Consider the following 26,906-nt stretch of genomic DNA (forward strand, 5'->3'; position numbering starts at 1 on the left):
TATTTAACAATTTTAATAGTATATTGTAATTTTTTTTTTGAATAAGCATATACATTTATTATAGATGCTATTGACTATTTTACCGAAAAAAGAAGTGTTTATTTTCTTTTTTCTGGATAAAATAGTCAAGAGAAAAGAAAAACACGATGGAGATGGGTTTACCTTTTTAAGGGCATACATAGCAAATGGCACTGTTTTTGATTTAATGAGAGTTCTTCTTTGAACGCAGACATGTTTATTATTTTCTATTTAGTGATGAGGTCAGTGGTTTTTTGTTGTTGTTGTTTGTTTTCTTTTGTCCCACTTTACCAGGGCTCACCCTATGTCCCATACAGAATGAATGGGACCAGACAATCGTACTCACTGACAGAAATGGGGTGGACAAAATGAGAGAAACAAATCACATAACACATCACAATAAAATCCAATACAATTCAACAGCACCACAAAATAAATCCTTTTAAAATGACTGTTGAATCAACAGTTTCAACTCAAACTGAATTATTGTAGCGCTGTTGTATTGGGGTATGCACTTGTTAAAATTCAGTTCCAGCTTTCAAAAATGGATATCATGTTAACTATGATGAATATCCTGTTGGTAAGAACACAGCAGAACAAGTTCATCCCCAGAGACAGCATGTTAAGTCATCTGATATGGGCTGAGATGAGATTTGAAGAGGTGTGAGGAGTGCAGGGTGGAGACCTCAGTGCTCTGGTCCTGCCCTCCTGCTGCCAAACTATAAGACTATAGGTCTCCTGGAGTCAGTCGACTCTGACAGGATGTGCTCTGCATGCTGCCCAGCTGCCACTCCACAGACACTGAAGGTAAGACTGAGTTTCCCTCTGGTGATTTCCCTCAACTGCGACTGACAAGTTGCTGATGCAGTGTTGTAGTGCAGGCACCTGCTTCTTATCGAAGAGTTAATAGGAATTGTTCATAGTAATTGGATCAGTTGGTCTCTGCTGTTTTTGTTTCTGCTCTTCTCTGCTACAGCTTTTTTATGGGTGCAAAAGTTTATCGCATCTCCCCAGAGAAGAGCTGGTTTGTACTGTAAATTCATAGGAAGGTTATCATTCAGGTTCTGACTGAAGGAAAAAGTGGAGGAAAACTGAATTAATGTACTTGTATTATTTATTTTTAGAGTACAGCACATCAGCTTACTCTGCAAAATATCAACATATTTGGAGAATTAAGTTTGCCAACAGTAAATGAACAATGAATGAATATTTGCTTGGACTGAATTGAAACGGTTCCCTCAAGGTTCTTTCCGTGAAAATGAACAAGTCTTATAAACTGTCTCCCTTTGGCTTTGTTTGAACTGTTATTAACACCACATAACTCTTATTTCCAGGAAACTTCCTGGGAAATTATTAAACATCAAGGAGCTATAAAATAAAGTATTACTAAATGTCTTTGTGTGCAGTTTGGATTTTGAACTGTTGATCAGACAAAACAAGCACTTCAAGGACATGACTTTAGCTTTGGGAACTGCTGATGTACTTTTTTCTATTTCTGATAATTTATAACCAAAATGAATCTAGGTCTGAAGCACCTATAGGTTTACATGATATGCTGATGGGAGTGGTTGTTAGAGCTGATACAGTTCTAAGAGAAAATGAATTGGCGCAGCAACTTTCAAGTTTCATTTATATTGACAAGGACTTTTAATTTTTAATTTTTTTTTTTTAATTTTTCGTCCATCTTAGTGAATGGTGTCATAATGGTTTGCACACTTGCATACTTGTATTCAATCCACTGAGAATTTCCTCCCCACACATAAAACTACATTACAACAGTATATATTATGATTCATAATCGAATCTACAACTTGACAGCAGTCTGGTTGCTGGATGGGGTCATGGACCTAAAACAGGGTCAAGAGCAGAAAAGGCTGAAAACCCTGCTGCATTCACTGATAAAACAACAACAACAAAAAAAACATTGTTAGCTGTGGCACTATATCTCAAGTACACTGCCTGGCCAAAAAAAAAGTCGCCACCTGGATTTAACTAAGCAAATAGGTACGAGCCTCCTATTGGATAATTACTGCATGGGCGATTATCTTTCAGCTGGCAACAAGTTATTTAACCCCAACTGGTGCAATGAGTTGCTTCTCATTTCCTAAACAACCATGTCGAAAGACACATCCCGTGGTCGTGGAAAAGATGTTAGTCTGTTTGAGAAGGGTCAAATCATTGGCATGCATCAAGCAGAGAAAACATCTAAGGAGATTGCAGAAACTACTAAAATTGGGTTAAGAACTGTCCAACGCATTATTAAAAACTGGAAGGATAGTGGGGACCCATCGTCTTCGAGGAAGAAATGTGGCCGGAAAAAAATCCTCAATGATCGTGATCGGCAATCACTTAAACGTTTGGTGAGATCAAATCGAAAAAAAACAACAGTAGAACTCAGGGCTATGTTTAATAGTGAAAGTAAGAGCATTTCCACACGCACAATGCGAAGGGAACTCAAGGGATTGGGACTGAACAGCTGTGTAGCCCTAAGAAAACCACTAATCAGTGAGGCTAACCGGAAAAAAAGGCTTCAATTTGCTAGGGAGCATAAAGATTGGACTCTGGAGCAATGGAAGAAGGTCATGTGGTCTTATGAGTCCAGATTTACCCTGTATGCACGGGCATATTCCAAGATGACAATGCCAGGATTCATCGGGCTCAAATTGTGAAAGACTGGTTCAGGGAGCATGAGACATCATTTTCACACATGGATTGGCCACCACAGAGTCCAGACCTTAACCCCATTGAGAATCTTTGGGATGTGCTGGAGAATGCTTTGCACAGCGGTCAGACTCTACCATCATCAATGCAAGATCTTGGTGAAAAATTAATGCAACACTGGATGGAAATAAATCTTGTGACATTGCAGAAGCTTATCGAAACAATGCCACAGCGAATGCGTGCCGTAATCAAAGCTAAAGGCGGTCCAACGAAATATTAGAGTGTATGACCTTTTTTTTTGGTGGTGACTTTTTTTTTGGCCAGGCAGTGTATATCTACACTGAAACAATATCATTCAATAAGAAATCAAATCATACATATTCATAGTGTACTAATTTCTTCAGCTGCTACAACACTACTTGAGGTTCTGAATCTTAAAGGTTCTGTATGTACCTTTCAGAAAATCCTTGACACCTGTCTCTGAGGCTGTTAAGTGAACTGCAGTCAGCAATGGCGGATTGGCCATCAGGACATTCAGGACAAATCCAGATGGGGCGGTCACCAACTGGGCTGGTGTGGCCTGGTGGGGCCGGTGGGGCCAGGTGGTCAAAAAACAGAAAAGAAAAAAAAAAGACTAGTGAATGTCAAGCTAGTTGCTAGCTGACAGTACTGCAATGCGCGCTCCTCCCATGTTGTTTGTTTCCTGTGAGAGGTTCAGAGGGAACGTAGGTGTAAATATAGATAAGATAAGGGCAGCCTCTTCCAATACGAAAGAGGCCCTCGTTTTTCTTGAATTCTGATTGGCTCAGCTGCAGTCATCAGTCATTACTCATGGCAGACCAGGCTAAGTTAGTTTGACCGAACCGGATATAGCTGGTAAAAAAAGAAAGGGTGGCGTGGAAAAAAACTCAAATAAAAAAACTTAAATCTTTACAAGACGAGGCAGCAAAGTTCTCCAAAATAACCGACCTGTTTGGCCACGGCATTGGTTGATGGGCTGAGGCTGCTGGTGTTGCTAATGACGGAGATGGAGCTGGAGCCGACAGTGCCATTATAGCAAGTGCATTAACATTAGCTAACGTTTGTGAGTGTGTAATGTGCAAGGTTGGCTTTGGCAAATTGCGTATTTCTTCTAGGTGTCTGGTTCAAGAGGCTGACTAGCCTACTAGGTATTGCATTAAGTCATTATAATTTAAACCTGTACTAAAAGAAAATATGTGCTTGCTTTTTTCCTGTGGATGCATCATGCAATTAACGTTAGGTGGTGCTCCCAGTCCCAAGGATAATGAAGCTGAGGGACAGACTAACCCTAGTCGTGAGGAGAAGGAGGATGAGACCAGAAATATGACAGGTGCAATGAGAAGGCATAGCCTACTATTCATTACATTGTAGTCAGAGGAAAACCTTTTTAGTAGTATTAAGTGGGATTTATTTGTTGTAGTAATAAGTTGACTAAAAGTTGACTATAGGGCCTATTGCAGTTATATTGTGCATAAAATTAGATGCATTTGGATAGAGTCATATGCTCTTATTTTAAGTTAAATAATAAACACATAGCCATTTGTGGCCAATTCATTATTGCATTTATTTTATAGTCTGGAATTAAACAATAACTGCTGTTTTCTTATGCAGTTTATTCTGAGGACAGCGTTTGTGTACTGTGTACAAGCATATAGAGGATTATAGGTAGAAACGTGTGGGCCGGTGTGTGGGCCAGTGTGTGGGCTGGTGTGTGGGCTGGTGTGTGGGCCGGTGTGTGGGCTGGTGTGTGGGCCTTGGGCCGGGCTGAATTTGTGTCCCAGTCCGCCCCTGGCAGTCAGCAATGATTGGTCCTGTAAAATTGGTCTTGAGTGTTTTACATAGACAACAGCCACAGGCTGTTATAGAGTGCTGCAGGAATGAGTATAAACCCTGAAATGAGTTAGCATTTTAGCACTCCTGGTTAACTGTACTGTCCAATTTCCTTTGTCCACATTATTTTCAAATATATCTTCTCTGAATATTATGGACGATTGTCTGAACACTGATTCAAAACCTATAAATACCCCCAATGTGAGAAATATACTTCTGAAAAATCTTTTTTCAACAGTCAATTTTCAGAATGTTTGACTTTAAGAATTGGCAACTGAGCATGTCTCAGGTCTCAGTGTTGTTTGTGTTATCTCTCAGAATTATGTCTTTTTAATGTATCTTGTTTCATTTAGTAGAATAGTTTTCATTTAGTTTTTTTTTTAAATTATTATCTTATTAAATTGAAGGAAAATGACAGAAATCACTCATCCATTAAAAATCACTCATCACGTGTAATTCATGTGTCCCCCTGAAACAATAATGCAAAGGACATGACCTGAGTGTTGTTAACAGGGTCTCTAAATAAAGCAGCTGCGTACTAAACAAAAGCCTTTTATTACAACTTTAGCCAATATAAAGTAAGTTGCCACTGCCATCAATAATAGTTTTCACGTTTGCATTTTAGGCTCAGTCAAATTTTCTCTTCCATTGTCTGACAAGTGACAAAAAAGCTAGAGAAAGAAGAGTTACCATGAGCATGTGATTTTTACAGGCATTGTTTGGCCTTTATGCCTTCAGTAGACAGCCAACAGTAAAGAGATGACAGGGCATAAGGAGACAGAGATGAGGAATGACTACAGCACAAGGGAAACCAAACTAGGGAAGTTCAAGGGATACTTCAGTGGGGTTGTATGGGGCACTTATCCATCAACAGTATGTTACATAGAGTAGATGTCAGTCAACACACCTCAAGTTGGGAGAAACAGGCTGGAGTCTGACATGGAAGATAAGCAATGGACTGCTGTGGAGGGGTCAGCAACAAAACATATTTTAGACACCTAAAAAAATCAGTTTAAGCATATGCTGTATGTTTATGTTATAAGGTGACTTTGACACTTAAAAGGGTTAGTTCAGATTCACCAAAGTCACAGTAAGACACATTGCTTAACTGACTGAAGCAGCAGTAGAAGCAGCAGATCCTGTGTGTTAAACAATGTTAAATCACTGTTGTTATCGATGGAGTTTGGTGGCTTTGAAAAGAGCATAGATGGAGCACTGAAGCCGTTTAGACTTACCTATCAAAACAGGTGTCTACTGAAAAGTAAAGCTGTGAAAATACTCACATTATAGTGTAAACTTACATGATTTCAATTGTTTTAGGTGTTTTGTTTTTTTTTGTTTTTTTTTTTTTTAGGTGGCTAAAATACATTTTGTTGCTGACCCCTCCACAGCAGCACATTGCTTAGCTCCCATGTCAGATTCCAGCCTGTTTCTCCAAACTGGGGGTGTGCCGATTGACATCTACTCTATGTAATACACTGACCATGGATAAGTACCCCATACAACCCCACTTAAAAAAAAATCCGAACTATCTCTTCCAGGTTTCATGGCTGGCACCTTAACCCTTCAGAACACCATGGCACACCCAGCACATGGATTTCAATCTGTTTTCATCAAGAACTTGGACAGAAAATTCATCCACGCTTTTGCTTTTGTTTAAGTTATGTATTAAAAGATTTTCCTCTTGTCTCCAGGTGTTCTGTGTTTGGGTGTGTATGTTCTACTCCACTATGTGTCTGGCAGCCTGGCCGCTGTCCTCAGAGGCAGCCAAACTCCGCTGTGGTTCTGATCTCCTTAGTGACCTCATATTTGTGTGTGGGGATCGTGGAATCTATTTAGGTAAGTCTGAATTTATGTTATCCATATGTTTTGCACAACTATCTAATGACACCAGAAATGGAGAGATGTCAGAGTGTGGGGGCTGCCTATTGACAGGCACCCTGATCAGTTGGTGATTCAGTGCCTTGCTCAAGGGCACCTATCCTGTACACACTCCATACTTGGACCATACAGGGTTTTGAACTGCAGACCTTCTGGTTCCCAACCCAAGTCCCTGAGCTACTGCAGCCCTATTGTGGCCGTAGAGGTTAGGTCACCAATATTATTAAGATTCATTCTCTGGAAACTGAGATGCAAGTAAATGCAAGTACACTTTTTAGATATAAACAGATAATTTTTTTGGACAAAAATCAGTATTTAAGCTTGTGCCTTTTTGATGACAAGCTGAAGTTAGGGACTGTCCTAAAAGTGCATGCAAAATGACCAAAAAGCTCCTCCAATCTTTGTTGAAAGGTTTTTAAATTTTCATGTCATGCACACTTCAAACCAACTTTACTTTATCTCTGCTTCCTCCCACAGTATGCACAAAATGATCAATTATGCATTATGGCCTAATAAGCTTTGTAACTATTGTGGTTTTGTGTGTGTGTGTGTGTGTGTGTGTGTGTGTGTGTGTGTGTGTGTGTGTTTTGCAAATGTCAGACTCTGCTGTTTGCAGATGAAAGGAAAATGATTAAAAACATTAGCTGTAAATTCAATTATTATAAAACAATCATAAACTCAACTTGTTATGCAATTTATTATCTTATGATTCTTCTGTTCTTTGGGCCAAATTTGTTTACATAGTTTTATATAGTACTGCTTCATCATTAGATACAACTGAAAGACATCTGACTCTGCTCACCAGTCAGCTCATTCTGACAGAATGAGCTGACTGGTACAACATGGGTTGAATTGACAGCAGCCACTTCACAGTGGACCTTATACTGTGAGGCATGTTGCAGCATTTAATTTAAATCAAGTTTATTATTATTAGAATATAATCTTTCCCACTGCACACAGAAAATCAACCACAGGCCCTTTCACTCGATTACCTTTACCCTGCTCTGGCCAAGGCCACTCTCTCCATATGTTATCAGGGTGGTGGCAATCCACCAAAGTGGCAGCATACTCACCAGAACACTGTGCCTCAATGTGTGATAGCTTTGTTGTTAAAACACTTGTTATCTGAGGGCAGCACCGCTTTCACACTCATGACAAAGAAAGGTGTAGACAGCAGTGAGGAGCACAGAGCCTCTTAAACTGAAATGGTTTAGAGGACACGGTGACGGAGCAAAATAGACAACTCACAGAATTTACTTTGTAGAGGATAGTGTGCTGAATGAGATCTCCATTTCAGACAGATACTAAAACGAAATATTTCATTAATGTAGTTAAGTGCTTTGAGCTAAGTGCTAACATCTGCATGCTAAAATGCTCACATTGACACATTGTTAACATGCTAATGTTAAGCAGGTAATGTTTACCACGTCCACCATTGTAGTTAGTTTACCAGTGTGCTAGCATGCTAACATTTGCTAATTAAAGGTCCAGTGTGTAGGATTTAGTGGCATCTAGCAATGAAGTTGCAGATTGCAACCAAGTGAAACTTCCATGTTCCAAGTGTGTAGGAGAACTATGGTGGCTGATGCGAGAATGCAAATGGCGAGGGCCAGTGTTTGAGGTATCCACCCTGGGCTACTGTAAGAACACCATGGTGGACTCTGTGGAAAAGTTCCCGCTCTGCATGTCGATATAAGCGGATCAATCTAAGATAATAAAAACACAACAATTATTAGTTATAGGTAGGTAATTATATATTGATGAAAACATAGTTTATTAATATTAATATTACATTCCATTTTTGCCAGTGCATCCTTCAAAATTCTGCACACTGGGTCTTTAACACTAAACCCAAAGTAGAACTGAAGCTGATAGTTTTGCAGGTATTTGGTCAGAAACCAAGTATGGGACACATAAAAATCAGGACCTGATGATATTGCTTGAGGAAACATCAGAAGACCATTAAAATAAATACAGTTCAACCTGAGGGGAACATGAATGTCTGAATTACATTTCACAGCTTTCTACACAATAGTTGTGGAGATATTTCACATTAAATCAAAATGGTGGGGCTAGAGGAAATAAATCACCAAAGTAATGAGGATTCATCTTCTGAGAACCATAAATGTCTGCATAAAATTGTATGACAAACTGCTCAGTAATTGTTGAGCTATTTGAATCTGTATCAAGATAATGGACCAACCAACATAGGCACTGCTGTCCATAGAACACCCTGCTGGCTTGACTAAAAACACAAGCAATGCTAACCTATTATCTTGTAAGCAGAGTAGCAACAGTATGAGATGTTTACAGTACGATGATTGTCTCAGAAAATATCACAGTTTCACTGTATCACAGCATTACAGAATCATTATTATCATCATCATAAGACAAAATGACACTTGATGGAGTGAAAACAGAGGGTTATTTTTGTGTTGAACAAACATTTTATTACTATAAAAAACCTGAAACCATTTTCTGATGGAAGTTTGAGTAAAACATAAAATTGAGATTGACTGCTACAACCCTACTGGAAACCATTTTGTAAAAATAGAAGTTAGTGTAAAAAGTCTCCCTTTTGACAGTTACAAAAATAAAGTTGTGATTCTCTGTCCAGTCGTGTTTGTTTTCAATATTGTACACAGTATGATAACTGTTACCTGTCAGATCATACCTTAAAACCGGTATACCACTGCAACCCTATTTATAAGACAACATCATTACATTTAAATGGGTTTTCACATGTGACACTTTACAATGACAATGTTTTTCCTGCCTGTCACTTTTGTCTAGAGGAAGATAACTTACACCTACTAGCGAAATTGACATGAAATGGTATTTCTATACTCCCAAAGGAGTATAAAAATGGTATTTTTAAACTTTCCATTTCCCCCCTCAAGCAAGACCATGTAATTTTTTTGAAATGCAATGGCTAAACCATCAGGGCAAACTATGCACATGTCCAATACATATGTGTAAGGTGTAATGACTACTGCAATCGGTAGAAGCAAAAGACTTTGTCAGGCATGCAAACATTCAAAAGGTTTATGTATCTATTGCTACCATGAATGTTTTGCCTTTAGTGACTTCCTGAGGACATCTATGCTGGCCTGTTTTCTTATATAAAGTAAGGAAGGCTCAGGAGAACAACAGGAATCTCACATTGGACATTTGTCTCTCTGCAGGTAAAGGTACGTGGTCTGGTTACGGCACTCGGCCCAGAGGGAAGGGTATTGTTGACCAGTGCTGTCGGCCAGCTGGCTGTGAACTTCAGCATCTGGAGATGTACTGTGCCAAACCAAAGAGCCAGCAGCACACCACAGCTTACCCAGCCACAACCACAGCACTGCCTACCACTACACTGGCAGACACGGTAAGACCTCTACTGCTTGAGCATGATATTTCAGTCTGACCTCAAGGTGCACTTACTTGCTTTTCCCAGTGCTGTTGCATCTCATGGTGCTCAGCAGTGACTGGAGTTGGCTCAGGTGTTGTCATGTGACCTAAGTATGGAACTTTGGTCATAAGATAACAGGTGTCTCGCCTGTCTCTGTTCAAGGTAGTTGGGGGGTCACAGGGTGGGATCAGAAAGATCAAGTAGGTCAACCAATTCTCATTCTAAAGTTGTTAAATACCGATGCTTTGTCATGAGCTGAATAGGTAGAGGTCAGCATGAATGCCAAAATCTGGGCACAATTTGAGACACACCCATAGAAAGCCTACCCAAAGCCGACATGCATTAATACATTTTAAAACAAAGAGAGACCAAATCTGAAAGGAGACAGAGGATGGTCTGACCCAGTCCAAGTAGACCAGGGTATCAGTAGACCTGATCCAAAAAAGACCTACAGCAATACAAAGGGACCCGACCCAACCTGACTCAGAATAATTGGGACCCAGCCCCAATTGGGTCTGGGACCCATGTGGACCCTTATGGACCTCTGCAAAGAGGCCAGTCACATCCAATGACAAAGATCTCCCCTAAATTAAGGACACTTGTACTCTTGACCAAAGCTGGATGTAATGACAACGAAGTACACTCTCAAGATAAGAATATTTTGTCAAGCTCTTCTGCTGTCTGAAGTAAAATACAACGCAACTTTGTCCTACACTTAGCATGAAGAAGAGAAAGAAATTTTTTTTAAGAATAGTTTAAGAAAAGTATCCATTTATACATTGGTGTTGTTGGCTGATTGCAGAGTTTAATATATATTACAAACATAAGGTCAAATCAGAATGTGAGCAAAAATGAAGAGTGCATGAATAGTGACTTTAAAAAACCCCCAGCATAATAAAGTTGGTATCGGTGGTAAATCCCAGCAGATCAGTACAGGCCTCACACAGGGCCAAGAACAGCCAAGCTACATGTCCTTGAATCAACTCCTTTTTCTTATCTTTGTCTTGCAGGCACAGCAGTTCCAAGTAGTATTTCAAAAAAGACTTTCTGAACACCTGGGGCCCCCCAACGGACCAAAGAGGGAAGCTTACAGAAGGAGAACACAGCCTTCTCTCAGACGGAAAAACAAAGTTTCATCATCCCGCAGGAGGGTTAAAACAAGAAGCACCACCAACAGGCCTCCCTTAACCTCTAGGCGTCCCCTTCATAGAATGACAACATTTGAATCATGACCCTTAACCTCATGAAAAACTAAATATTTATAGTTACTAGATTGGACCCAGCAAGTTTAAAAGACTGATGCTGACTGTTGTAATAAGATAAAAATTCTCTACTAAGTAGGGTTCACAGTGGTCAAAATCAGAGAGAGATTAGGAGGGGACCACAGGGTTACCAGGTAACATAACATACCCATACTGGAGGTCTTCAGCGCCAGGAAAAAATAGACAGCTGAAGTCCTGACACCATCTCTGGGCTACCTGCTATTTTGCTAGCCTTTGGAACTCAGTGGAATTTTCTTTCTCTTTCATCTGTTGTGGAGCAAAATGTCATTGTATATATTATACACTCTTTTCTAATGTTACTGTCTAGTGTTTTCAGCTTGTGTGCAGTACTGTAACAGACATGTCTGGACTAGGGAGCTTGACAAATTCATCCTGATAGCTCTCTACATGGCTGGACACGTTCTCATTCCAAGTCGTGATATATCGCAGCTTTGTCACTGGCCTTTCACGCCTACGTATTACGCCTTAGAGGTTCTCTTGCTTCTGCTGTTGACTTTCCCAGACATTGCAACCAATGCTGGGATGTCAACAAAAGAATGTGGTCAGGTTTAAAAAAGAAACATCATTTGGCTCTACATTGATACAGGAAAAAAATAACGGGTTCCCCGGGAAAGTCTAGGGTTTGTTGGACCATGAAGGCTGCTCAATGTTAAACAAACAACATGGTTTACCATCCCTGTCTGGACAAATGGAGTGTGCCACATGATGCACTATTTATTTTCAAAGAAATTTCCTCGTTTCAAGTGTGATTGTGTAGGAGGTTTTCTTCCTTCTCCTTCAGAACCCAGTAGTGTCACTTTTACTTTGGCTCTTTATTCAGCCCAGTCACCAGAAGAAAATATTGGCATTGTTCATTTCTGCAAACCACAGATATGTTACAAATGTATGTTTTATATGTATCATATCAACGTTTCTACAGGGACGTAGTATATGAGCTGAATTTGTCATCGGGAGGTGAAAGGGTTGTTGGATGGTGTCACTTAGGCGAGACGCCTATAAAGTGTAGACCACTGTTCAAGACCAACAAAACCAGTTGTTATTTAGCGAGTCATTTTAGGCATGAACAGCAGCTGTTTTTCACCCAGACAAATAATGGGGATTGTGCCCCCCAAAATAGGTATTTTAATCCAAAACATAATCTCTTCCTAGTCATAACCAAATGGTTTTTGTGCCAAAATCTAACCACAAGTTAACCACTGCATTATTGAAATGTTAAATTTTGACGCATCTACTACATCAGTGGTTCCCAACTGGTGGGTCGCAGTCCAAAAGTGGATCATGGTTCCATTCTGAATGGGCTGCAAGTAACTTGAGATGTGTCAACCTACTAAAAAAAACACAGTTTTTTAACAGTGAATTGAACAGTCAATTTCCAGCACAGAGCTTTTATTTTGAAGTGCTGTTTTCTGCTGTAGAATGACTGAATAGCTAATCTATTCTATAGATAACTATCTATTAAACTAATGACTAAGGAGCAATCTGGACCCTAGTGGTGGACAATACCACAAAATTTGCTTTCAATCCAATACCAAGTGAAACAGGGCCAGAATTGCCGATATCAATACCAATACAATACTTTTTATTATTTAAAATGGCAGATTTTTTTTCTGAAGGGAAAAGCAGTGTATCTTGATGTATGGGGTGAATAATCAATCTGTTTAAGTAACAGCTAATGATGATCAATTACAGTTGAAAGTGTAAAATGAACCAATACTGAAGATCTGATTTGACTAAAATATTATTTTCACTAAGCTGCTATATACCTGTATGAGCTTCTCTGAACAGACTCAGCTAGTGAACTCTGTCTCTGTATCGGGGGTCTGAATGTTGAGGTGTTTTCCACTCCCTCCCTTCTTTTGGGTTGCAGCTCTGAGTTCTCTTCCCCTATTTTTACCTCTGTCATTAAGCCATGACTGCTACTGGTGTCGGATTACACTAGTCATGCTCGGACACACCTTCCTTATCAAATGTTCGCGAACATCCATGGAAGCACAGATGCGCACACAGTTTTATTCCTAGTACAACTGAGGGTCCGTATCAGTCCTCAGCAGTAAATGGAACAGATGGGGAGGTGAGCTTACCGTCCTCCTACTGCCAACATTGGGTGAAAGTGAAACTGAGAAGATGCTGCAGGGTCTGTAGTAAGTTGATTGAGTGTGGACAACAAAAAAGCAGTAGAGAAACAAAGAGTGCATGCACTAAATGTGTTCATGACAACAGAACATTGTTTCACAGACAGTAACTGTTGAAATACAAATATTTACAACACAGAAGAGAGAAACTGATCCCTTTTTGGTTTCGATTTTATTGGCGCTTGGATCAATCTTCAAAATGAAAACATAGTATCAAGGGTATTGATATTTTGGTATGGATCCGCCCAACCCCACTTGACCCTGTGGCTGGAGCAGTTCAGAACCACTGCCCTACATGATAACGTGTGAATGTCACATATCTTTTTTTTTTTTTTTTTTTCTTCCTACTTGTCTGCATTGGTCTTCATAGCTTAGCGCAACTAAAGGGTGTAAGCTTCTTGTGAAGATTGATGCACTGTTAATCTTGCAGTCAAGTATTTTATACCCATAATGCGTGGTTGTGACCGTCACCCACCCTCCCTGGAGACTAGCCTAACAGCCTTTATTGGAAAAACTTCCTAATATGAGTCAGAGAGGGCCGTGATACACCAAAGTGTGTCAAGGGGAAAGTAAGGAAACAAGCAAGGGGGAGGGGGCAGGTGCTTAAGTCCTGAGTTATATAGTGACAGTGCATGCGGAGAAGAAGGAGGAAAAACAAACAAACAAATAAACAAACAAACGAAAAAAAAAAACAGGGGAGAAACAGGCAGTGTAGCTGATGTATTGTGGCCTTGAGGTGGTTGTGCTCCATGCAGATTATCAAAAATAAACATATACATGTCTACTATACTGTACTGAAAAACAAAAACAAAAGAGAAGTCTATACTGAACACCAAAAATGTGAGAGTCTTGGTGGAGGGGGAAAGCCCGATTGCAGAGAAGAGTTGCCAGCGCGGTGTGGTAGGTTTGAGAAGCAAGTGGGCCCCTTTGGAGTGATCCCATCGGTTCTTTGCGATGCGTCACGGAGCTGAAGTATCGAACATGAATGTCACATATCTGTGGTTTTGTAGAAATGTAGTATGCCACGTTTTTTTCCTGGCCATTGGGTTGCTCTATTAGACCTTTTCCACTGCAGCAGCTGAGGCTTCCAATAACCTGAACTGTTAAAACCCTAGTGTTTCCACTGTAATTAAACCTGTAATTGTTGTTTTGGATTTTTGTTTTATCACCTTTACAGTTATTGCGATAAATGTGTTAGCAAATAGTGACACACATTCATGCTGAGCAGGTAGTGTACAGTGGGGTGTTTATGTGTAATGTTACATTCCTGCAATGGAAAAGAGTTTTGTTGCATCAGCTGATAATGTGTCTACTTAGATGTGCTGTTTGAAGAGTGCGCAGATTAATCATGACACTGAGATGTTAGCTTGTTAGTTATGGTAGCTAACAATGCTTTCTGGTTTGTCTTTTTTAAAACACACTAATTATCATAAGTGATTTATAACATATATGTGACACACCAAACTCTGTGTCATGTGGAATATAGTGCAGAGCATCTGTTCACATGTACTGTAACGCTGTTTTATAGCACTTTTGACTGAATTACAGTATGTAGCTTTACTGTGTGTTTGGGGTGCAGACATTATAATGTACCAGGGAAGTTTGTGGTCTGACTGAATGGGTCTGATAGAACTTGTGCTGAGTTTTATTTTTTCTTTTTCTGAGATTATCATGTTTATTATTTTGTGTTTTATGTAGAAGACTTTTAATGCATTCATTATTTATTTCACTTTGACAAAATAAGACTGATAAATATTAAAACTTTACAATTCTTTGTGATTTATAACTTGATTTGCAGAAGAAGGTTGTTTGAGGTTTCACCATGCCATCCTTCCTCTGGTATGTTTCACGGAGCATGTTGCTCACACAGGGTGGCACGGTGGTGTGGTGGTTAGCACTGTCGCCTCACAGCAAGAGGGTTGCCGGTTCGATCCCGGGTGTGTGAGCCCTTCCGTGTGGAGTTTGCATGTTCTCCCCGTGTCAGCGTGGGTTCTCTCCAGGCAGTCCGGCTTCCTCCCACAGTCCAAAGACATGCAGATTGGGGACTAGGTTAACTGATAACTCTAAATTGTCCGTAGGTGTGAATGTGAGCGTGAGTGGTTCTTTGTCTCTATGTGTCAGCCCTGCGATAGTCTGGCGACCTGTCCAGGGTGTACCTTGCCTTTTGCCCGATGTCAGCTGGGATAGGCTCCAGCCCCCCCGCGACCCTCAAGAGGATGAAGCGGTTAGAAGATGAATGAATGAATGAATGAATGAATGAATGTTGCTCACATGCACGTTTTGAATTTCATAAGATTTTTAAACTATACACAAATGGACCTTTTGTTTTGACGTTCAGTTTCAGTACAATCATAAACAGCTGACTCATTTTACTTTGACATGACTTCAGTTATCTCTTTGCAAGACCTTTCCAAGAGTTCTGAAGGCCACCTCAGCTCTCTGCGTAGAGCAGCCTGAAAAAACAAATGGCTCTTCTTATTCTGTGATTAGTCAGTACATTTGTACACAGTCTTGATGTTAAAGGAGTATTGTGGTTTATTTTTGATCAGGTGCAGTTATTTGGACATCTTCACATGTACAGCCTATCAGTTAAAAGGGATATTAATATAAGGTAAACCAAACAGTGCTGTAAGTGAATATCAAACACAACTGGAATTTGGAAAGATTTCTCTTGCTTTCCCTGAGGTAGACAAATTTAGGTTGTTCCGTCACTGTGGTGGCCCCTCAGCTGTAAATCTGCATATGACACTATAATGTATGCGAAGCAATTTGCCAAAAAAAAATGTGTGCAGCAGATCCTGTAGAACCAGTTAGGCGTTGAAGATATAGTCCTCAAATGCCACTAAAATAAAGGTTACAATCTACAAAACTTGAACTTTTCAATTACATGTAGTCCAGTTTGCATTGATTCGACTGATGATTCTTAATGTGAAATGCAAAAACACACGAGGCTGCTCTGCTGCTTCACATTGCCTCTGGTACAATGAGGTATTCATTTTTAAAGAAATTGTACTCATTGTTTAAACAGTTCTGTATAGTTTTTACCTGTTGGAGGGCTGCAGAGCCACACACACAGAGGATAAATAGACCAGCTACATAAAAATTAAGCAGTGCGGTGCCTGCATGGGCAAGTGTGGCTTCTGTAGTCAGTGTAGCAGCTTCAGTTGATTAGAATGGATGTGCTCTGCTGCAGGCATGCCGTGGCAGATGTTTCCTGTTGCAACTTTAATTCAAAGATAACTAAACAAGTCATGATGACCTATTTGTTAATAACATTTTAAATAGGTAGGATTGCAGGATTTCTTTTTCTGCCAGTCGAACCCCCCTGACTTTGACCCCCACTGAATCTAACCTACACCTCTGGCTAGGCTTGATCTGGTTTAAACTTGACAAGCTCTTTGAAAGGTCTCTTCTCAGGCAGGAAGGTGTTTCTGTCTCCACAACATAGTAACAGCTGTTCACTGTCGGCTTGATAAGGCAGGAGAGGAGAGCTTTCTCCTTGTAGCTGCATGCGTCACAGACAGATAGTGTTATGTACTCCCATCTCTTCCCATGCAGAGCTATTGTAATAAAGCCCCCACTTTCATTTGATTCTCATAGCCATGAGTCAGCTGTTGTAGTCAGCCCAAATTGGTAAATGTCAGACTGGGAACAGTTTGTACAGATTATATTTTTGACAATTTTTTAACAAGTCAATGGTGAAGGAACACTGTAACTTTCCTGTGTGCCGTCATCGGTCAGAAACAATTACTTTACAGTATCCTACAGTATCCTTCTGTCATCAGCAGCAACTCTTTCCCGTGTTTATCTGTGTCTTCTAACTTGTGATTTTGGGATAATATATCAAATACATGACACCACATGCAATATGAAGATGTAAAATCTCAGGATGCACTGTACAGTATGTAACAAGTCCTCCAACCTAATGGACAAAATAAGTTACGTATCATTTTCCCCTCTAATAACCCGTATGAGTGTTTTCTGGCCTTTAGCCTTAATCTTCAGAGCATTATTTCCTAGTACCAGACCCCAAACTGTTACACATGACATATAATAAAGATTCATATGAGTGTTTTCTGATCTGATGCCACTATGCAAGGCCAGATTACCATCTGGGTGTTGAACCTAAAACTTTAATGTTTGCATAATTTTGTATAAATAACATTGAACTTATGGTGTATGGGTCCAACAAACCCCAGACTTTCACCTGGGAGCCAGGTATTCACTTCCTATGTGAGTGTAGAGCCATACCATGATGTTTTTTTCTAAACTTAACTGTGTGCTTGTGTTGCACAGCATAAATTGATACGCTATCCCGGAACTTCAGCAGTAAACGCAGGAGGATAACAATAGAGTAATATGTAGACGTGAACAGCACGGACCAAGCAGTGATATGAAGTGAGTTGGGATAAGAACAGGTTGGAATGAGAGTAGATGAAGAAAACAACTTGTAAAATGCCACAGCAAGCGACAAGCGAGAGAAAGAGTGACGGTGGAAGCTCTCAGAGCAGAGGGGAGACTAGCAGTAGTTGAATGGTAGTAAATGTACAGTTTAGGTTTCAAAACCAAGTCCAGTTGCATTCGATTCAATTGCCTTGAGATAGTTTAGGTTTCAGTTTGTCACTGAGTAAATGCTGCAGCTCATCAAGACCAAGTTCAGTCACAATGAGCATCAGTGTCCTGGAAGCTGAAGCAGGAAAGGTTAATGTCTTTACAACGAGGCTTTGAGTGATCTCAATAATTTAGAGTGGTAGAGCCATAGTCAGCATGCACTTTAGTTTGTATGATTTGTTACTGTAACTGACTGAAGATTCATATTTATATTTCATACATTAATGTTCACACCTTGATCTGTGCCTTATTGAAGTGAAGTCATGATGGTTATATTTTATGTTTACAAGGCTTGAAGTTACAAGTTACTCTATTCCACTGTGAGTTCATGCATTTTTGCAGTGCATGTACAAAATTGGCACGAAATGTTTGGAAGATTTGATTGGACTTTATTATTTGTAACCCACACAAAACAATCTACAAATGTGTACCGTGATCCACAAATATTTTACTGTCCACAAACATGTCTTTTTACATTTGTGCAGTGCAGTTTAAGTAGTATTTAAATGTATCAAATAAATGCAGGGTAGTGAAAAGTAAAATATTTCCTTCTCAGATGTAATGGAGTAGAAGAATAAAGTAGCCCAACATGGAAATACTCAAGTACCAGTACGTTAAAATTATACTTAAGTACAGAAATTGAGTAAATCTAGTTTTTTAACTTCCACCACCACCACCATTGCAAACTACAGATTTAAAATAATAATTTATAAAAATAATGAACAAATAAATTATGATGGATAAACATATGACTTGACTGCTACCTGCAAAATAAGCCCCACATTTACCAGCCTCAACATTAAAGTGATAAATACATTTATACATCAGTAGTTTTATTTGATCTGAAATGGACCGTTCTGCATGATGAGTACTTTAACTTTTTGTTTCTCTTGTACTTTTACCTGAGTAAAAGATCTGAGTACTTCTTCCACCACTGCAACCCTATGTCAAATTAGGCCAACAGCTCCATGCTAACACAAGACAGGATTACTGATAACGCGCAACTGAAAATTAGCATCGCAGTAATATATTATCCTTACTAATGATCAATGAACATAAAAGAAATATGTGCTGATACCTAAAGGCATAATTTCCCCATGCTCTCTGGAAAGGAACTTCTGTCCCTGTGTCCAGTTGCTGTTAATGTTAAGAATGCGAATACTAGATCGTCTCTTTGTTTAAGCCTTCTTGGTACAGTTATCGCATGTGAGAGAATGTCGCCACCTGCTGATGTGGCGAGTATCTGCAGATATTTTTTTACAGATCCTGCTGTGGTAGGAATTGGACAAAATTATGCAAATACACAGGAGGAAAGTCACAAATGTTACATGACCCAAGAACTCACAGGAAACAATCCACAAATGTGCAAAACCAGTTTCATGACTAAAAATGGATCCACAAATGGGTAAATATGTGAAATTAAAGTACGCATTTAGAGAGTAAGCACAATTGCAAATCATGCTGTATTTTTGTGGACATGACTTTACACAACACAAATGTAAAAAGACATGTTTCTGGATAGTAAGATGTTTGGGGATCATGGTACACATTTGTAGATTGTCTTGTGGGGGTTACAAATAATAAAGTCCAATAGAGACGTCCATAAAAATGCCAGCCTGATTTGCGTGTGTGTTTATACAGAGCCTGTTATTTGAATAGACTGTCAACAGGTCCCCCTGCCTTTATCTACAGGAGTTCACAGGCAGTATCTCTCTGTCAAGGCTGCTGAAGGATCTGGATGCTCTCTTTTTCCTGCTGCCCTATCAGCAGCCTTATATCAGCAGCAGAGTAGCTGGAAACACAATGACAAGCTGTCAAGCTAACAGCTAGCACTCAGCCTGGACCAATGATGAAACATTATCTGAAAGCATCCACAGCTAACAGCATCTGCCATCAAACGAGGTGACAGAGTAAAGGTGCCTCAGCTTTGGTCCATGAGCTCCAGTATAAACTACTTAACTGTGCCACAACAGCTGAACCTGCTGACACATCCTGGCTCGACTACCAGTTTCCTAATGGGACTGTTTCATAATTTTACCTTGTATTTCCTCTGTTGTTTTCCCTATCTCTGCTTCTTCTCTGCTTGTAGGCTTTTATCATGTTGTGTTGAATTGTTTCACTTGCTTTCCATTTGTTAAGCTGTTACCTGGTGAGGACATAGTACAGGCATAGGCTTAGGTGGGACTGCACGGATTTCATTACTACAGTGCCATTTAATCTAAATGACATCATCAACAGTGAATGATGTTTACTAGTGACAGCTTTTACAGATAACAATTATACTAAAATTATACTGATTGTAGAGGAAGAAAATCAAATGTTCAGATAAAGAGAAGAGTGTTGACTAGATGCAATTTTAACAAGTAGTAAAAAACAAAATCCTCATGAACAAATGATGAAAGACAGTGTTTCCACCTATTTACATGTGATCTTATTTTCGGTAATGACATCTGATCACGAGTCTCTGCATTTATACCTGCTATTTGTTCTTGTTATTTTGATTCTGCAATGTGATGAGATTTCAATATGCAAATACTGTAGGCAGAGCAAACATGGTGCTTCTTAGGTCAGCAGACGCAAAGACTAAACTCCTACAGGGCTGCTGAGACATGGAATGCTAAGGTCATATGCAGTGGCATAAGGTAGTTACAACAACAGGCCCCAGTGCATGCTATTGTGACGGGCCCTAGTGTATGCTAGGTACAAGTTATAAGGCACGCACACACACCACTGACAACAGTTTATAAAAAAGCCAAAGGAATTTAATGTAGGGAGCTATTCTACTTTTTCCTCTTGTTCATTTCACTCTTGTTCTTTCTTACTGTAACTTTTCTGTTTAAAAGGTTTGACTGCTCACCGGACCTGTAGATGTGCTCAGCTTGTCAGTCTTGAAAGATTTTGCGCCTAAACTAGCTACTGTATCGTTTTGCCCTGTCACATGTTCAAATACTTGGCATACTTATTTTTATGGGCATTTTTTGCCTTTAATCGACAGGACACTGAAGTGTGAAAGGGAGAGAGAGAGGGAGAGACACGCAGCAAAGGGCCACAGGCTGGAGCCGAACCCGGACCGCTGCGGCAACAGCCCTGCACACAGGGCGCCCGCTCCACCACCAAGCCACTGACGCCCCAATAAGCCTACCACTTAGGCTAAAAAAATAAATAAGCCTCTCACTTGGGCCCTAAACTGTACATCTGACACTGCAAAAGTCTCAGTGAACCATGACATGGTAACAACAAGTGCCCAAATGGAAGACAGAACAGACTACCATGTTGCAAATGCCCCTAGCAGACAAATTTACAGTAAACAAGAATATCCCTGAGAGTGTGCACAACAATGGTGATATAGCACTCGCCTCCTTGTAAAGTCAGAGAACTCAATGTGTCAACTGTCAGCATAAACAGGTCCCCACTCACCATTAGGCCCTTGTCTTCTACGGTAGAAATCAGCCTGCAGTCGACAGCAATCCATTTTGCAATGGCGTTTGTCAGCTTTTCAGTGGTATTCTTGCTCAGGCGCTTTCCCCCGGTAAGCGTGGTTTGGCGAAGCACGCTAGTACTAGTAGCAATGCTACTGGGTCCGACAGTTGTGGAGCTCTTAACATGTTTTGCATTGAGATGATAAGTTAGACTAGAAGTGCTCTGATGGTATGAAAATTCTTTCTTGCAGACGTTGCATATGACCACGGCCTTATTAACTGTCCCGTCTCTGAGTTTTTTAAAATGTAAATTGTCCGTTTAGAGGGCCCAGCAAAGTTTGGTCATCGGCCTCAGCAGGTTCCATCTTGCAACAAGTTGGGGCAGAGCGAGAGACAGTGACGTAGTCTACGGGGTCATTCATAGGTCAAAGGCAAGAACATTCCTGCCGCTTCGGTTAAGTTAAATCAGGCAATGGCGAGGCATTTGTGCCTCCAAGTGGGTGAAATCGATCAGTGCGATTAATTTGTGTTGATTTTTTTAACGCCTTAATTTTTTGCATAATTAATTAATCTAATGAACGCGTTAAATTGACAGCCCTAATATGTACATAGACAGTACAGACAGTACCTATGAGTTCATTTTCCTTTGGTCACTGACCAAACATGAAGCCAATGAGGAAGTGACAAAAACTGCAGTTTCTCTAATGGCCACTTGAGGCTGGTTCCCAAAGCCAGTCAATCCACATAGAGCTCCATGTTAAAATGTCCAACTTTACAGTAGAAACAAACACAGTTAACAGGCTGGTAGAATAAAACAGTTTGGTCTCTATAGCTTAATTCCCCCTTCGTAACAACTGGCATGACTTTTTCTTTTTTTTTAGAACTCACCTTTTTAAATCTTATTAAGGCTTAAGGTTACACATACTAAATGGCATGGTTGCTTTCAGTGGGTGCTGTCTGTTGACAACTTGCTGCCACGGCAACAACATTGGTTAAGCCCAGTTCAGACCAAAGATTCGCAACAAGACAAAACCGTTTTCGAACACTGCAGAGAAAAGTTGCAGCGGTGTGAACTGGCTGGTCTGAGGTCGACTCCAGTCGGGTGAAGTCTGCTGGTCATAACAAAATGACCGCAAATGGTGTATTTGCTTGCTGCGACAGATTCTCTGTCCCCACCCAGCCCTCTGTTTCTGTTCTCACGTTGCACTGGTGTTGGATGGTGGGTTGCTGCTGCTGCTCGCTGTATGTGCTTATTCAAGGATTCAAGGATTTTTATTGTCATTCACATCACATTTACATGCAGTGGAATGAAATTTTGATTCTCAGGTCCTGGTATAGCCCATGTAAAAGTTGTACACAATACAAATACAATAAATATAAAAATATGAAGAAAATATAAAAAGATAAGTCATAAAATATAAAAAGATAAGTAAGAAATATAAAAAAATAAGTAAGGGGGCGTCGATGGCTTAGTGGTAGAGCAGACGCCCCATGTACAAGGCTGTTGCCGCAGCGGCCCGGGTTCGACTCCAGCCCGTGGCCCTTTGCTGCATGTCGCCTCTTTTCACGCTTGTCTGTCCTGTCCATTAAAGGCTAAAAATGCCTCCCCCCCCCCAAAAAAAAAGAAATATATCTATCTATCTAAAAAGATAAGTAAGAAGGCAAATATAACAGGTAATAAGGGCACATAAAGTGACAATGAAAAACTTGCACAGGTAGCAGCATACTTTGAGTTGTGCAAACAAACAACAGCAAACAGCAGCAGCAGCATTGCTAAGGTAGCCCTATATGGCGTGCAATAGTGCAAATAGTCCAGTGCAAAATAGCTTATGTGACCTTTTTTTTTTTTTTTTAACACACCCTAGCAGTCTGGCTCATCTGATTTTAACATGGGGTTTTCCTGATAGAAATTATATATCCAGGCATAGATTACATGTTAATAACAGGTGGAAATTAAAGGATGCAAAGATTGCTCGAGGTGTCCAACCTGCAGGGATCTGGGGTGTGATCATAGCCCATACCAACCAATCAAAGACAGCAACAGCCCCATGGGACCCAAAAGTCCCAGCATCACCAGTTGTCAATTGTTTTCAAATTTGGAGTTAGTGCTGTCAGTAATGTACAAAAGTAACTAAGGCTGCATTCTTACCTAATGCTGTGGTCTGGTCCTTTTGATGGGCCCTACATCAACATCTAGTTTAAAAAGGGTTTGCTTTCTTGTAGTTTTAATAAATGACATTTCTTTTATGTGAGTCTCTCACATGGACTCCCTCCTTGTCCATCACATTCTCACTCTGACGTCGTCACGTATTAGCATTTGGTCATGGACTTTCCACGTCGAGATATGACATGCAAGGTACCCAAGGTGCGTTGGTTGTCGATGTTAGGAGGCTATGTCAACTTCTGCCTTACATGCATAGTCTGTTTTCAACATCTGTTTTCACAGGAAATGTACAGTTTGCATAGACATGAGCTTCCTCTTTTGTCCAGTGTTCTGTCGCCAGAGAGGGAGGTGAGCCTCGTGTCAGAGGCTCTGTGATTTTTAACTTTTAATTGGTTTTATCCACGTATTGCCCATATCTTGTTGGTACATGTTTGTATCTTGGCTTTTTGATCCATATCCTGCAACTGGATAAAGGATCTTAGTCACTGGATGAAGATTGTAAGTTATTTTCAGACCTGTCATCTGCAAGTGCTAACATGGAAGAGCGAGCACACAGGTCCGGGCCTTTTTAAAAACCTGATTTTAACACTATTCTTTTACCGATCATGGGATTACTTTTAATTTGCTGTTTTAAGTTTTCTATTTTTAACGATTGTGCTGTTTTATGACTTATTTATGAACTGAACTCAATCATAATGTCTATGTGCATGGATTGCACTCGTCAGTACTCACAGTTATGGGAGGATATCCAGAGGCTGAAATCAGAGCTTCGGAAAAAGGACAGGATGATCGAGGGATACATATCCGTGGCTGCTGCCCAGTCAAAACAAATCTCTTTTCTCCGGTCATCCGGTCTTGCTTTGACAGCAGCCCATTCACGCTCCTCCTCCGTGTCAGTGATGGCCGCGGCCTTTGCACCCACTCTTCCCTAGCTGCCCTCGCTCTATGCTGACACTGCCTCAGTTCGTCCAGAGGATGCAGCAGCTGAGATCGTGGGCTCTCCACCAAAGGACAGCTGGACGTAGGAGCACCGGGCATTATCAACACTGCTGCTGCCGCAGACCAAGACATCACAACGCCGCCATCAGCTGGGCCGGAGGTCGGCACAGGAACTGTGCCTATGGTCCCGATGTACAGCTCCACTCCAAAGCTGTCTGAGCTGTCCTGGACAGAGGTGGCATCCCGCGGCCGAAAAGGAGATCCAGGTGGGAGGCAAGTCTCACCTGTGGCTCTCTCCAACCGCTGAGGCTCTGGTTCATCCTGGCCATGCACCTGCTGTCCCAGCTCTCGCGGCTCTTCATGTTGCCACTGCATCTCCTCCACCTGTGGCCAGCAACTGGTCGAGCAACTCATCACTCCTCTATGAGGAACAACTGCAGCAGGATGCTGCAGGAGGTAGTTGCCAGACGCTCTGGTGTTCCCCGGGCCGAGACCACCGGTCCCCAGCTGCCTATGCAGTCCCACCAGCCTGAACCGTCGTCCTCAATGCAGAAGGAGTTGGGAGAGCACTCAGTCACTCATTCAAGCAGTCCACACCCACCATCTCCTCGCCCTCTCTTCCCCCCACCACTTTAATCATTGGCAACTCCAAAATAAGGGGTATCTGCTTTTTTAACGCCATCACACACTGTCTGCCTAGTGCCACAGTCCCCGACATGAATTTGAATAAGCTTCTGGAGCTACTGCCTACTCTCCCGACATCCATCACAAGATTAGTTTTAAATGTCGGGTCAAATGACACATGTAATCAGAAGTCTCAATGCACCAAAAGTGATTTTAATGTTCTGTTTAATGTTCTAAAAGACTGTGGAAAGTCTGTTTTTATTTCTGGTCCAACCTTTGGTCGCGGAGCTGAACATTTTAGCCACATCCTGTATTTGCACACCTGGCTGCAGTTCACATGTAGGTCTTTCAACTTCATCTTTATTGATAATTTTAACTTGTTTTGGAACCATGGCACCTTCCTAAAAAGAGACAGGATCTATCCAAACAAGTTAGCCAGATGCTGTCAGCCAATATTCAGCTTGCAGTCCAGTCCTCTCCACGTGAGTGACTATTTACATGACTCCGAAACCCCCTCCTTCCTCTCCTGCCTCAGCCCAGGACACTGTCTCCAGCACTAGCCCCCCCCTACTGTCCTTCCTTGGATCTAACTCCCTCACCGGTTCACTTCAGTATCCAGACTATCATCACAGACAGGACCTTATCCCGGTTGAGACGTTGTGCCATGCATGGCAGATCAAACTTAATTGTTATTCCCCAGCAACAGTCAACAATCTCTGAACCCGACCTGGACACAATACAATTAGCTGCTAAAATCCCTGTTTTAATAACTGATAGACTTTTAACTGCTCCTAGAAAGATTGTTACCCTCTGGTAATCTCTCTAGCTTTGAGGCCCTTGTCCTAAAAAAATATTGCACAGACCCTGTCCTCATTATTGTTATCTACCATCCTCCAAAACCCAGCCATTCCATATTTTTGTCTGAACTGTCAGAATTTTTATCCTCCGTCATCCTCTGCCATGACAAAGTCCTAATTGCTGGCTATTTTAATATACATGCTGTTCTGACAACTTTGCCACTGAATTTTTAAATATCAGTCTTTTAATTTTACATAGCATGTGTCAGGCCCTACTCTTAAAAGTGGCCATACGTTGGATTTAATTTTCACTTTGGGTCTGGTTTTATCTTCCTTGGTTTTAAGGGACATTTTTATTTCTGATCGTCTTTGCCTTGTTTTTAAGTCAGGGTTTTATGTAAATAGGAATTCTTATATGCGAGTAACTTGCTCATGCATTTTTAATAGTAACAGTCCTCAAAGATTATTCTCAATATACAGTGCCCTCCAAAAGTATTGGAACAGTGAGGCCAATTCCTTTATTTTTGTTGTAGACTGAAAATATTTGGGTTTGACATCAAAAGATGAATATGGGACAAGAGATCAACATTTCAGCTTTCATTTCCAGGTATTTACATCTGGATCTGATACACAACTTAGAAGATAGCACCTTTTGTTTGAACCCACCCATTTTTCATGAGAGCAAAAGTATTGGAACATGTGACTGACAGGTGTGTTTTGTTGCCCAGGTGTCTCCCATTTACATTGATTATTCAAACAATAAATAGCACTGGATGTCTGAGCTCAGTTTCAGATTGGGTACGATAGGTTTTGCCTGTGCAGACTGCATTTAGAGGTGGAACCAACATGAAAACCAGAGAGCTATCTATGGTTGAAAAAGAAGCAATTGTGAATCTGAGAGAAGATGGACAATCAATCAGAGCCATTGCACAAACATTGGCCATAGCCAGTACAACCATTTGGAATGTCCTGAAGAAGAAAGAAACCACTGGTGTACTAAGCAACAGACGTCGAACAGGTAGACCAAGGAAAACATCAGCAGTTGATGACAGAAACATTGTGAGAGCTGTAAAGAAAGACCTTAAAACAACTGTTAGTGACATCAGCAACAACCTCCAGAGGGCAGGAG

General features: G+C 40.7%; 1 protein-coding gene across 1 annotated transcript; it reads left to right on the forward strand.

The window, feature by feature from the left end:
- The first annotated feature begins 583 nt into the window (after window positions 1–583).
- igf3 (insulin-like growth factor 3) lies at window positions 584–14,906 on the forward strand. Its single transcript, XM_033630125.2, has 5 exons — window positions 584–598; window positions 745–825; window positions 6,225–6,369; window positions 9,597–9,784; window positions 10,819–14,906. Exons 1-5 carry the CDS (start codon window positions 584–586, stop codon window positions 11,038–11,040), a joined length of 651 nt encoding a protein of 216 aa, XP_033486016.2. The 3' UTR covers window positions 11,041–14,906.
- The last annotated feature ends 12,000 nt before the right edge of the window (window positions 14,907–26,906 follow it).

Source organism: Epinephelus lanceolatus, chromosome 8 (genome assembly GCF_041903045.1).
Source record: "Epinephelus lanceolatus isolate andai-2023 chromosome 8, ASM4190304v1, whole genome shotgun sequence".
Taxonomy (NCBI): domain Eukaryota; kingdom Metazoa; phylum Chordata; class Actinopteri; order Perciformes; family Serranidae; genus Epinephelus; species Epinephelus lanceolatus.

Excerpts from the sequence above, each read along its gene's own strand:
- igf3 (XM_033630125.2), top strand. Across the intron at positions 6,370-9,596 it reads GGATCGTGGAATCTATTTAG|GTAAAGGTACGTGGTCTGGT; the intron begins GTAAGTCTGAAT and ends GTCTCTCTGCAG. Across the intron at positions 9,785-10,818 it reads CCACTACACTGGCAGACACG|GCACAGCAGTTCCAAGTAGT; the intron begins GTAAGACCTCTA and ends TTTGTCTTGCAG.